This window comes from Moschus berezovskii, chromosome 2 (assembly GCF_049115385.1).
Source record: "Moschus berezovskii isolate FMDL1 chromosome 2, NW_MosBer_1.0, whole genome shotgun sequence".
NCBI classification, from domain to species: domain Eukaryota; kingdom Metazoa; phylum Chordata; class Mammalia; order Artiodactyla; family Moschidae; genus Moschus; species Moschus berezovskii.
The window spans coordinates 111,961,849-111,975,605 of NC_142461.1; the positions used below are offsets into that span (position 1 = coordinate 111,961,849).

The window sequence follows — 13,757 nt, forward strand, 5'->3', positions numbered from 1 at the left end:
TAGAGATACATATTTTCTCTACCTCCTCCCTCCCATCTATTTCAATCGAACTGTAAGATAAGACAAACTTGTCAAATGTAGATAAGAATTTCCCATTTGTGAAATTCCTAATATCTCCACATTTGGGGAAAGATTTCATTTAAGATGATATAAACGAACCTCCCAGTAACCCTGTAAAATGCTGGTATCCCTATAAAATCGCTATAAAATGCAACATGTTATGAGAGGCAAACAAAGGGAGGATGCCATGGGAAATCCGGTCTCCCCGCCGGTGCGCTGCTCGTCCCTCCCCGCCACGGCCGCCCCTCCTACCACAGTCCTGCTCGTCACTGTTGTCCCTGCAGTCGTTGGCACCGTTGCACACCGCCCACTTCGGGATGCAGCGGTAGTTTGTTTTGCAGCTGAATTCTGTATAGTTATCACAGCGATAGGAGGGGCCCACTGAAAAGACAGGAGGGAGCAAAGTAAGGACTGAAGTTGTGGTCCTGCCAGGAAACCAAAGACACCTTTCCACAGTGACCATGTTATCAACCAAACAGACTCAGTGCCTGTTTGGCAACTGTGTCTCTTTTGTGCTTAGTTGCTCAGTAGTGTGACTGACGCTCTGCAGCCCCGTGGATGGTAGCCCACCAGGCTTCTCTGTCCATGGAATTTTCCAGGCAAGAGTACTGGAGTGGGTTGCCAGTTCCTACTCCAGGGGATCTTCCCAACCCAAAGATCAAACCTGCATCTCTTGTGTCTCCTGCATTGGCAGGTGGGTTCTTCACCACTGAGTCACCTGGCAAGCCTGTGTCTCCGTTAGGTGTGATTTGTTCACTCAGAGACCTTAGGTTTTCTCAACACATAGTTACCACTCATTTATGTTGTGGTCAGACTGTTGGGGAGGGTGGGATGGGGGAAAAGGTACCCTGGTACATTTTTTTACTGGGTTTGATTAAAAAAAAAATCACTTCACATGAGGTTCAGGTCCCTCATTCACCTTCGCTCTCACCAGCTTTCAGTGAGGCTCAAAACAGAAGGTGCAAGATAAAAATGTAAGCTCTTTGATCATATTCTGTAGTTAGACATCCCGTGGGCAGAGGCCAGGAGTCCGCCATTTGAGACCCAGGGATGTGGTTCACTCTGCAGGCCGAGCGTGCAGACCTCCTCTGCATCCTTGGGGCATGCATGCCATAGGGCTCAGCAGGGGCTGTGCACTCTCCCTCCAGCCTCGCAGGGCTGCTCCCAGGCCAGACCCGCACACAGCACTCACAGCACTCCTGCAAGGGCTCATCGGAGTAGTCCCCGCAGTCGTTGTCCACGTCACACTTCCATATCTGCGGGATGCAGTGGCCGTTGGCGCACTTGAAGTAGCCCGGCCGGCAGGTCCTGTTGGTGCAGTGGGAGCTGTCTTCGTCCGAGTTATCGTCACAGTCGTCCTCCATGTCACACTGCCAGGATTCCGGAATGCAGCGTTTGTTGGCGCACTGCCATTCGTAGGGCTCACACTGGTGATGCTCTGCAAGCGGTGGCATTTGGTTATCAGTTTGCAAGGCTTCAGGAACAGAAGCCCCTAGTTTACACTAGTGGATCCTGTGGAACGCCACTCTCCTTTCCTTTTAGAGGATTTATGGCCCAATGCACTTATTACTGACCAGTAACACTACAGGGCAGATAATCCTCTATCACTGTCTCCTACATTCTTAAAGGTCTTTTTCTTGCATGTAACTCAGAGGATGAGGATTGACAGCCTACTCAATTCACTTTCTCCGGTACCTGTTGCCCTAATGGACAATGGTTTCCAAACTTTGTGTTTGTTGCTATTGTTGATGTGCTACTTTTGGTTTGGAGGGTTGTTCTGGGGGTTTTAGTGCAGGTTTTTTTTTTTTTTTTTTTTTTTGAGAGGATGCTTTCTAAAACTGGAGACATAAATAAATATCACAACTGAGAGTCCCTGTTTAAAATGTGGGAATCCCTGATTTCACCCTCAATACTAGCTCTTAAAGAAGACTCTATACACAGTACACAGCAAAGAACCACTAATATAGACAACCTATAGATGTGGGATGGACTCTGAGTTGTCTTTTTCCTCCCCCAGGATTTTGGGCCAGATTTTGATTTGACATTCAGAAAAGCCCCACTGAACCATGATTATACATGATCAACTACAGAAGTGGGCAAAGAACGTAGAAAGTGATTCCACTCACCACAAAGCACAGGGTCTTCGTCGGACCCATCAGGGCAATCCTGACGCAAATTGCACAGGGAGTGTGAGTTGGTGCAGTTGCCATCATTGCACTGGAACATTCCTAATGCGCAGAAGCGCTGCGGGCAAGTGACAGGTTCATCAGACCCGTCCAAGCAGTCTCTCCGCCCGTCACATTTCCACCAGATAGGAATACACCTGCAGAAAGGAAATAGCACTTCTTTTAGCAAAGCAACAGGCAGTTAGAGGAGCAGGCAATGACCATCCAGAGAGAAGGCAAAGCTGAATTTCAAGCAATGATATGCAAGCGTTTTATCATGGCCCAAGAAGAGGATCGATTCACCCTTGGTTACTGTGGCATAATCTTTAGAGAAAACATAACTAGGTTAGATAGAACAGGTGTGTTAAGACCCACCACACAGTGAAAAAGTACTTTGAGCATGATGACCAAATTCCTGCCACAGCCAACAGTGAAGTGTGTGTTTAGAGCTGTGGTTCTGTGTAACAAATGGATGATTAGAGCTATCAGTCAGAGACAGAGATGACATTAGGCTATGGGCTGGGAAGCTGGAGGCACTACCACTTGTTGAGAGTCTACGTTGTGATGGGATATAGACTAGATTCTTAATCTAGGATCCTTTACTCAATCATCAGAATAATCTGCCGCTGAATCTTAGATGCTGTGGTTTGCATAACACCTCCTCTTAATCTCACTGTCTGACTCTGAACCCCTAGTCATCAAGGGCTGCATCCACTGTGAGGGAAATAATCTGTGAGTGTTTCATAACAAATACAAATGATCAAAAATAGATTTGTGTGCCCCTCGATCCTCTAGCATAGTTAACTGAGGAGCTAGGCCAGCGTGTCAAAAAGATGGGGAAATTCTATCATTCCTAAGGGCTGTTTCTCAGTGTACACTTATGTACATTCTTGACCCTGAGACTTTGGACAATTCATTAGAAATAAAACACACACAGTTTGCTTCCTTGTTACAGATACGAAAATTTGCATGCCTGAGTGTAACTATTTGATTCCCAAAATGCTTCCTTTCATGGAAGAAATTATCTGAAGTTGGAGACTTCAGACCGAAGCTGGACAGTTGAAGATAGTCTTGGTACATCCCAAATGAGCCATGTTAATCAGCCAAAATCTTCTTCATTAGAAAACTCTCATCCCCAGGGGCCTTGAAGTTCAATGTGTGTCCAAAGGCTGGAGAGGCAGTGGGAAGAGGGAGGAGCGAGCCTTACATTTCACTGTTGGCACACAGGAATTGGGTGCTAGAGCACATGGGCAGGCACTGGGTGCTGAGACCACGCTGGACGGTATAGAAGTTATCTGGACACTCGCAAGTGAATCCAACACCTCCTTCTTTGATGAGGCAGAGATGAGAACAGCCACCATTGTTCGTGCCACAGGGATTAGCCACTAGTGAAAGAAGGGAGAAAATATATGTTCATTCACTTAAAGCATGGACGAACTGATTATGGGCCACATAAAACTCATCACTTCTTAGTATACATGCTTTTTCAAAAAGTTCATAAAGAAGACATATGGTAGAGCTGTGTTAGCAACCCTGTTGCTGATACTGTGAACTGATTTATGTGCAGAAATGAGGCTTACTCACTGTTAGAAAAGATCTCTCAAAGTTTCCTGGTGGTCCAGTGGTTAAGACTCCACACTCCCAGTGCAGGGGGCACAGGTTTGATTCTTGTTTAAGGAACTAGATCCCACATTCCATTAAAAAAGAAAGTTCTTGGAGAATAAGTGGGAGGTTTAGCTTACCTCCATGCACCCAGAATGTAAGTTAAAGTTTTACTTTCCAACAGATGCTATATTCTCTCCTCCTAAGGATACAGGCAACAGAAGTTGGCCCAGAATCAAGTTGATAGATAAACTGAGCAACATCTATACTAATTTTCTGGGTTGCCACTCAGAGGTAAAGATGAACTTGAACTTCTGCTAAATAATATGAAGACTATTACCTTCCAGAAAAAAATAGTTTGTCAGTTCTCATATTTCCTAACTTCCAAGTTTATCATATGTTTATGATAAAATACATTTATGATATGCTTCCTAACTTCCAAGTTTATTAAGATAACATGACCTAGTAGGCCCACAAAATGCACTCTATCCCCAAAGAATATTCCAGAACTTGGCTAGATATCAAATGCAAATAGCCATTTAATAAATGATATTTCATGGTTACTATAACTTTCCTTTAAGCATTTCTTTTAATCATTTCAGTAGATTGATCTTAGTAAAGAAATGATTCTTACAAATACATCCATGTGATTATAATACATTTCTTAGGTATTATAATTTATTGTGGTTATACAGGAAAGTCTTTATTTTTCAAAGGTGCTTTCTTAAGTAGGACTGAAATGTCAAGGCAACATATAATAACTGTTGATTTTTATTAAAAAGAAAACAACAAACCAAGATCTTTAAGAATATAGCAGGTACTATGAAAAAGAATCATCAGCAGCCTTTTCCAGAAAGAGGGGAATAAACTCTACACCTTTAATTTCCATCCCCTCAACTCTCAACATTTGTTTCATAGAAAACATTAACAAGTAACACCATTTCTGGTATAAATTATGATATTAATGATTTAAAAAAATTTAAAAAAAAACAACAAGAGCAGCATGGACAAGCCCGTAAAGTAACTGTGCAAAAACTTCTGAATCAACTACTCACCAATTGGCTGCCTGTAAGGATGATACACACGGATGTCATACGGCCTGTGTGTTACGTTCAGCAGCACCACTCTATCTGACCCATTGTATTTGTTTCCCTTTTCAACTGTCTTTGTATTCCAATCTGTCCAATAAATGGTGTCTTCAAAAATGCTAATAGCAAACGGGTGAGACAGCGTGCCACTTTCGTATACCGTGTGCCGATGGTGGCCCTCCAAATCAGAGTACCTAGGGTCAAAGGAAGAAAGAGTGACTCAATGAAGATCATGCCTCTCCTCTAATGCCTTTAAGGACAGAGGAGCTAACAAATCTTGAATAAAGTACTACCTTCTAGAAGTACTGATATCATGGAATTTGGCTAGGAAATTATGTCAGAATATTGTTACTTTAATATTTAAAAATCTGGGCGCAGACCCTAAAACTCCCACAAGAGGTGGAATGAGCTAGCAACTAAAAAAGGTGATAATATTAGCCATGGGATGTCAGAAAATTTTCCAAAATATCTTAATTTATGAAAACTTAAAGAAGTCATAGGAAAACCAGAGATCAATCTTCTGGATCTCTGTTGCTAAGACTGCAGATAAATGACCAGAACGTAGTCATTATCTGTTTCTTTTTTAAAAATTCATAAACCAGAAAGCAATCTTGATCTCTTCTCTTTCAGTTCTTGCATGATCTCTACATAGAGAGCTCAGACACTTTTATGAGCATTTTTTCTCAAGTGAAATTTTTTTCAAGATAAATTTAACAGAATGACACAATTTTTTAAAGATCTTGTTTTTTGCATGCAATAGGCTGTGTATCTGGGTACTAATTCATAAATACCCTGAAGAAATTACTATCGTCTATCTATGCCATACTTAGCAATGTCTCCGAAATAAACACATATTTCTTGGCCAACAATTTGTATTACCTTTTTTAAAAGGAGTATTCTTCATTGAACAGTATAATGTTTCCAAGTCTATTTACCATAAATTGGGAAGGGAAGGGCAAAGTAAAGGGATAAGGAAATTAAGATGAGTTGAGCACTAGGCTGACTACCATAGGGGAGAGATTACTAGCTGCTTTTTTAGGAGTGTAAGAAGTAAAAAAGCCAAGACAAAACTGTGATCTGGATGGCTTCAAAGTTCACACTCTTCCCTTGTACCATGCCTCAGAGCTCAGCGAACTGCCTATAGGCACTTTAGTTAGAAGCAATCTCAGAGTGACTTTCAATAAACAGGCCAATTAGAAGCTGCCTAGGAATCATACGCTGGCAACACAAACCCTGGTGTTTGGAATGAAGGGTTACGCGATTTGCTTTATTCTTTTCTATGTACGTACTCAATGTAACCCAGGTGGGCATCTGCCCAGTAGAGTAGATCATTGGTGTAATCAATGGTGAGGCCATTGGGCCACATGATCTTGGTAGAGATAATCAGAGACTTAAGGGTTCCGTCCATGCCTACTCTCCCAATGTATGCTCGGTCACCCCAGTCTGCCCAGTAGACGTGCCTGTTGGAGCAAACACAACATGTCAGTCCCTGAAGCCAGAGGAACTCAGTGGGAAAGACACAAGCTTTCTCCAATTAGAGAAACAGAATTTACATCCTACAGAGCATTTCATAAAGGAAAGAGAACTAACAGAAAGGAATCTAAAAGGAGATAATATGTAGGAAATTCTCAGGAATGAACATGATAAACTAGGGATTTCAGTAGCTTTGACATGGAAAGTCCAATAAAAGTGGGTTGTCATTTTCTTTAACCATGATTTACTTTCATGCAGCCAAAATATGTAACTTTATAAATGAAGTGATGTGTGATGGCAAAGAAAATAGCATATGAATATTATTTGAAAAAGTCATGCTTCTAGCCATTATACTAAGCCATTTACCAGGTAGAAAAAGCAGAAGAAAATTCCAGCAAGACACTGGCCTTGAGATCACTATGTGAACAGCCTTTTTGGTAACAGAGGTGGAAGAAGGGCGTAAAAGAAGAGCCTGAGATTACAGGAAGACAATACCCATATTGAGGGTGAAGTGCAAGTCCTCTAGGATTCTCAAAGCAGAAGGTGTTGTTGGCATCCACACAGTGCTCAGCCAACTTGCGGCGGTATCGGCCATTGAGGTCAGAGACAGAAAGGCATTTCAGGTAGGAATCCACCCAATAGAGCTTTCTGCAAATGGAGAAACAGGAGTTAGAGCCATTTTACCTGTAAAACAATGTATATTTAGCCACATAATTTCCTATCCAAGCACTTTTCCCCCAGGCAAACAATGACAAGGGGAAAACAGTTGATCTTCCTGCAATGAGGCAAAAAAAGATGCAATAATGTGTGCTCGTTTTCCTATTGCAAAGTGATGTCACCTTACAGTAGGGAATTGCGGGGCCACAGAAGGATTTTGGCTTTACTTGCTTCATACAGCAAAAGGCATCTTTCCAGGTAATGATCCAGGCTTTACGGGAGCAAGGAAGCAGAAATGAGAGCAATCAATAAGTATCATGAATTACAATTTATATGTGGAGTCAAGGAAACTTGTCTCAAGTACAGCCTTGAGACTGCAAAAGGGAACTCTGAACGCTGGCATCCTTAAGATAAAGAAAAACCTGACACCTCCCTAGCCTTGTCCCACTAGACTGGCAAAATGACTTTCTTAACCTGTGCCAAATTTCATTTAATCAAATCACCAGTCTTAAAGTATCCATAACCTTCCTGGCGTGCTGTGATTCATGGGGTCGCGGAGAGTCGGACACGACTGAGCGACTGAACTGAACTGAACTGAACCTTCCAAAGTTCAATATTCCTAGAATGTCTGATAGTCAATTTCCACTGAAATGATTTCTCTTCCAAAGGCTCCAATGTCTCCCTGCCAGAGGTAAACATGATCCAATCATACTAGGTGTCAGAATAACTGTCAGGACAGTAGTACCTTCTTAGGCTTGTGGATGAGGAAAGGAGTATGCAAAAATGTACAAGCCTTGCTCACTTGGGTGAATACTGATGACTGAGATGGCCACAATTTTGGATTCTATCACTGTAGAGGGTGATAATAGCAACAATAATAGTAGCTATCTATTCAATGCCAGGCTTCCTGGGGGGCTCAGTGGTAAAGATTCTTCCTGCCAATGCAGGAGACACAGGAGACTTGGGTTTGATCCCTGGGTCTGGAAGATCCACTGAAGGAGGAAATGAAAACTCAATCCAGTATACTTACCGGGAAAACCATAGGGTTGCAAAGAGCAGGATACAACTTAGTGACTGAACACTCACATATTCAATGCCAGGCCTGGGCTAAGAGCTAAGATCACAACAACTCCCGGAGTAAGTTCTACTGTTACTTTTGTTTTCTTGATAAGGCTGCTGAGGCCCAGAGGTTAGTAAGAGCTAGAGCAGGAATTAATTCAAGGAATTATGGCTATACCATAGGGCACTCTATTCTGTAGAGCTTACTGCCAACTCACTAATTCCTCTTTATTCAACAATCAAAACACTGACCCATGAACAGAATATGGAGAAGGCACTCCATCCCCACACAGGGAAAAATTAACAGGACCGGGAGCCAGTCCAATTTTCCACTGTGAAATTTTGCACTGTGCTTTGAAAAACTAGTATATCAAGTTTAAGGGCTTTGGAAACCAAACATCTTTGAGTTTATTGCGGACATCTTTATCGATACTGGGAAGATTATTTCAAATTTCCAAGTAATTGTATCTTAGAACTATCCCATATAGGCCTAAATGTGACTGGCTTCTATTCTTCCTTGTGTTTTAAGGAATGTTTAAACTGGTTGGAATCTTTCTTGAACATCTGAGGAAATGCTTCAGACGTAAGATATTTTATCCGACAACCACCCTAGACTTTTTGCTCCATCTTCCTGACTACCACACATGTATCTAATTCTTTCCCCTGGTCAAGCACATGCCTAGAACAAGAGGAAAGCAGATAAAGTCCAGGGGAAAATATCATCCTACCAGTTTTGGGGAGAGAGGGCTGAATGACAATATCAAGGTTAAAATATTATCTTTCCCTGCATTGAAGCAAAGGACAAGATAAGAAGAGGTACCACAGTTAGTTCTGTTCCTACAAATCATTAGTTGCTATGCTTTTTGACACTCCACAGAGTCACTATATATAAAATATTTGTATTCACATCAATATTTTATTGATTATTCTGCAGGCAGTTTTGGAGCAGGTAGGCTCTTATTCAACTAGAACTAGGAAGCCAATTCTCCATCCCCCATCTTTACTCTTAAGACGGTCAAACAGAAAAGATGTGGAAGCATCCTCTGTGGGTCTGGGGTGACCAAAGCAATAATATTTGCAGCCTAAGTGCACACAGCTTCCTGTCAACCACAAAGCCAAGTATCTGATCCAATAGAGAAAGAAGAAGTGTGATTGAACTGGTAGAGTTGAATTAAAATACCACTGTCTACTGTAAAGATGCTCAGAGTTTCATTTAATTTATAACCAGCCCATGTTGGGAATAACTAGCATCATAAGTAGCCTGTGAATTCCAGGAAAGCAGGGGCTGTGTATGTCTTGTTTACCTCCAAACCCCAGTCCCTAGAATAGTACTGCACTTAGGCAACAGGTTTAAATGACTGAATGCACCAACCAAAGCATGAATCATCCCTTCACATACCTTCAGTAACAACAGAGCTCTTTCTTCCTTTGTGATGCCCCACCCCATAAAATTCATATCATAAATTCTTAAAAATCACTAGATTTTAGATTCTGTGGTATCCCATTTGATTATTAGGTACACAGCAGAAAATAGCAACAACAAAAACAAAACATGCAGAAACATTAAAATGTTTCCACCTGGTAACCCAAGCTGGAAAGATCAATTCCCTATTAAGATGAAAGCATGGCTAGAACACTTTTTAAAAAACAAAAACTTGCTAACTTTTAAAAAGCTTTTTTCTTACCTGGTAACCCAGTCGATAGCCAGACTTTCCGCACCCGGTAGATTGTGCTTTAGGACTGTCTCCCTGTTTGTCTTATTCACAAACATTCTCTCAATAACTTTATTCTCTATATCAAGCCAGTACAATCTCTTTTCTACTCGGTCAAAATCCAATGCCACAACATTACCCAGTCCTTGCAAGATGAGGGAGTATAAATGGCCACCGATAGTTAGATTTCTCAAATAGTAACGGTTGCTGAAAATGAGATCAGGCTCGATGTTGCTGTTCTGCCGGCAGGTCTTTCCATCTGGCTCACGGATGTAGCCTGGGGCACATTTGCAGATGTAAGTGCCAGGTAAGTTCTCACACTTTTGGCTACAGACAAAGGGCGTCTCCTTGCATTCATCAATATCAATACAAGTCCTCTTGTCAGACAATAGCTTGTAACCAGGGTTACAAGAACAATAGAAACTGGTTAAGGTGTCTGTGCAGTTTTGGTCACAACCGCTGAGTGTAGGGTCATTGCACTCATTAATGCCTGTAGGTAAAAGACAGTTATCAGAGAACATAAGTTGTCAGTAATGGATCCACCATAATGGTCAAAAAAGTCAGCCTTCCCACTGGACAGATGCAGTTCTTTTTGTTTGGTTGGGTTTGGACAGACCCAAGTTCTTAATGAATCATGCTAAAAAAGACAAATAAACAGGGACAAATAAGAAGGGATTTCTAAAGGCCCTACATTATTCAAAAGTCACTCTTATTCAACTTCCTTCCTTGATCCTTCACCAATGGTTTTAACAACTAATACAACCAGGGTGGGGTTAGGGACTGGGGGTGGGGTGGGGAACTTCCAGTTAAACTCTCCCTTTTAGTCACCTGAGGATGAAAATTAAGAACAGATTAAGGCATGTAGCAGAGGGGCAGTTAAAGCAACAAGTCACTGCAAGATCAGCACTGTCTGCTCTTAGATACGGATGGCCTTAATGTGTTTATCTCCTGTTCTCTATAATGAATGGCTAACTGATGATGAGTCCAAAAAATGTGTGTGACTGACCTTATAGACCAAGAAATCCTTGCTTTTAGATAGACAATAGTAATTTTCTGGCAGTGTGCTACTTAGAGAACCAACTGAAAGGTCCTACTAAAAAAGGGTTGAGAATCCATGCTCAGTCCCTCGTTTCCTTTGCCTAATCTTCCACTATACTCACCACATCCTTTCTCGTCACTGTTGTCTGAGCAGTCAGGCAAGTTGTTACAGACTTTCACCATCTCAATGCAGTTCCCATTGTCACACCTGAACTGGTGAGGGGGACATGTGGTTTCTGGGGTGTGACACAGGTGCTCCAGCTCATCAGAGTTATCTCTGCAGTCATTGTCCCCATCACAGACATAAGCCTTGTTAATGCAGAGTCCGTTCTGACACGTGAAAAGGGTCTTGTCGCAGGCAGGGTACACACAGCCCCTCTCATCACTGTAGTCACCACAGTCGTTGTTCCGGTCACACCTGTGTCACGAGACCCAGTCCCACTTAAACCCAGAACATTTCAGGTGAAAATCCAGATCCCCAACTTCTGTCCACACACATGATGCTGACTAGTGTCTGCGTCTCTTGGCTGGAGCAACACGCCCACAGCCTGCCTCACCTGCCTCTCTGTTGTCAGGCTGACCCTGAGCCACAGTGTGCAGTCCCATTTATCATCCTGCTCACACTGTTATTTTTCTTATAGCAGAAAGAATTGAATGAAGTATTTCTTATGCCCATGCCTCTATTCCAAGTGGCAAACCCTGAGCGTCAGCTGCCTCAAGAAAGAATTTTCTTCTAGTAAGCCCACTTCACTCATCTCTCTGATCCTCTGTGCAAGGTCACATTATGACCTTCATGGACCCCAGGCACTTCTGCTTTCGTGGGCCCCTTCCTCCATAAAAATATTTAAAATTATAATTAACGACTACATTGGTATAAAGGCATATATAGTATTATTTAGTATTTAAATATTTTCTTTGACCTAAAAGTTCTCTTTATTTTTTTTCTCTTGATTTTAAAAGAAGTCCAAACATTTTCAGAGGCCATGAAAAGTATCATGGGCCCCAGCCCTGCTTCATGGACATTTGAGGTTTGTTAATAAATTTTTTAATCCCCAATTCACCTGAACTGGTTGGGGATACACAAGCCATTGTTACAGATGAACTCCGTTCCAGAGCAGGATCTCCTGGTACAATTCTGGAGCTCATCAGAGGCATCAAAGCAATCCGCTTCGCCATCACAAACCCACGATTTAGGGATACACCCTCTGTGTGGACGCACACCAACTACACAGGCAAACTCAGAACTTGAGCAGTTGCGATTCTCTGAAGCTAAAGCACAAAGAGAATCAGGAATCATATGAGAGCTCATTCCAGCAGTCAAGTTCATTTTGAATCAATATTTATCTTGCTTTACATTCCATAATAGTCTGAGGGATGAAAGGAAATGAAGGGAAGACAAATTACTCTCCCAAATTTTCATTTTAAATGCTTTGGACCTTGAATTTTTTTCAGAAGTAAAAAGTAAAGATAAACACCTCATAATTAAATCTCCATAAAATTAATGTAAGGTCATATTTTTCCCTTAGAGATGTAGAAAACTACTTGCATTTTATTAACTGGATACTAAAAATCCCATACATTTGGTAATTTTTTTTAGTTTATAAAGTATAATCACACAAACATGATGTGAGATAGGCGTTTTTATGCCAGTTTTATGAGAAAAGTGAAGCTCACAATGGTTAACTAGATAGCAAAAAGTCACAGAATTTTCGAAGAAGCTAGGGCTTCTTTCCTAGATATACAGGAAAAGTATTTGTTAGTAAGAGTTGACAGAAACCATGACACTTTAGGAAAGAGCTAAAATGTAATCATGAAAGTCTGCAGAATAGAATAGAGATATTTTATCTGAGGGTGAAGAGGAGACAAAAGGCAGGGGGTCTTGAAGAAGAGATGTGGGAGAAAAGTACACACTACAATCTAGATTTGGGCAGCTGCCAACCCATTTCATAGAGGATATGGAGAAACAGGGGCCATCACCAAAGTCATGGACATATGAGGTAACAATCCAATGCAAAGATCATGGAGTCATTGCTTTTATTATCCTACCATGGAAAGATACTCTAAGACACCTGAATTTAGAGTTCTATGCTCTGTTGGTAATGGGAAATGTTGTTTCATAGTCTGTTCCATAATTCACTTAAAAGAATGAACCCCACCCCATCATAACAACTCTAGGGAAATGGCTAAAACTAGAGGCACAGTTAATTGCAACAGTATTAAAGCTGCTATTAAGAGTGGCCAACTGAGTTCTCTTTATCTGTTCTAGAAATGTAGGACATTATTTCCATTACCTAAATGCAACAGAAAAAAAATTAAAATCATTTTTATCATTTAAAAGCATTTATGTAGATAATATAAAACATTCCTGAGCAGAAAAATAAAGATAACATTCTATCCGTGTACTTTCAATAAAGAAGAACCTGCCTGACAACCATATTCTCCAAAGATAGAAAAATAAAGCTACTGTTTCCCTGAAGTGTGGCTCTGTAGAGGAATTAATTGTTTGCACTTACTGCAGTTGTGTCTTTCATCCTCATCACTCATGTCTCCACAGTCATTGTCACCATCACAGACCCACATCACTGGGATGCACCTGTTATTGTCACACTTGAAATAATTACTGGCGCATGTTGACTGAGAAAACTCTGGAAAAAAAAAAGGGGACTCTTGGTGAGAAGAGTCATGTGCAGTCAGGAATCTTGAGAGAAACATACTATAGCCAAAGGCTTCCTAGAACACCAATTAGAATTCTTTAATCATATCCCACATGTTAACGAATCAAGTTGTCATATGCCCAGAATCCCAGAGATCCCTCAAAATTAGCCTAAGGCAAAAGAACATTTAATTTTAACCATTAAAATACAGCACAATGATAACAGTAAGGAGTAACATGAACTTCCACG

The 13,757-nt window shown here is 41.3% G+C and overlaps 1 protein-coding gene across 1 annotated transcript in view; it reads right to left on the minus strand.

Moving 5' to 3' along the window:
- LRP2 (LDL receptor related protein 2) overlaps positions 1-13,757 on the minus strand; it is a 184,030-nt gene that overhangs the window by 33,375 nt on the left and 136,898 nt on the right. Inside the window, exons 47-57 of the mRNA XM_088829892.1 lie at positions 13,368-13,499; positions 11,916-12,123; positions 10,977-11,272; positions 9,790-10,306; positions 6,884-7,036; positions 6,205-6,375; positions 4,883-5,109; positions 3,433-3,610; positions 2,187-2,383; positions 1,253-1,498; positions 313-441 (exon numbers count right to left, since the gene is read on the minus strand). Coding sequence (XP_088686018.1) covers positions 313-441; positions 1,253-1,498; positions 2,187-2,383; positions 3,433-3,610; positions 4,883-5,109; positions 6,205-6,375; positions 6,884-7,036; positions 9,790-10,306; positions 10,977-11,272; positions 11,916-12,123; positions 13,368-13,499 — 2,454 coding nt within the window. The remainder of the gene's footprint in view (positions 1-312; positions 442-1,252; positions 1,499-2,186; positions 2,384-3,432; positions 3,611-4,882; positions 5,110-6,204; positions 6,376-6,883; positions 7,037-9,789; positions 10,307-10,976; positions 11,273-11,915; positions 12,124-13,367; positions 13,500-13,757) is intronic.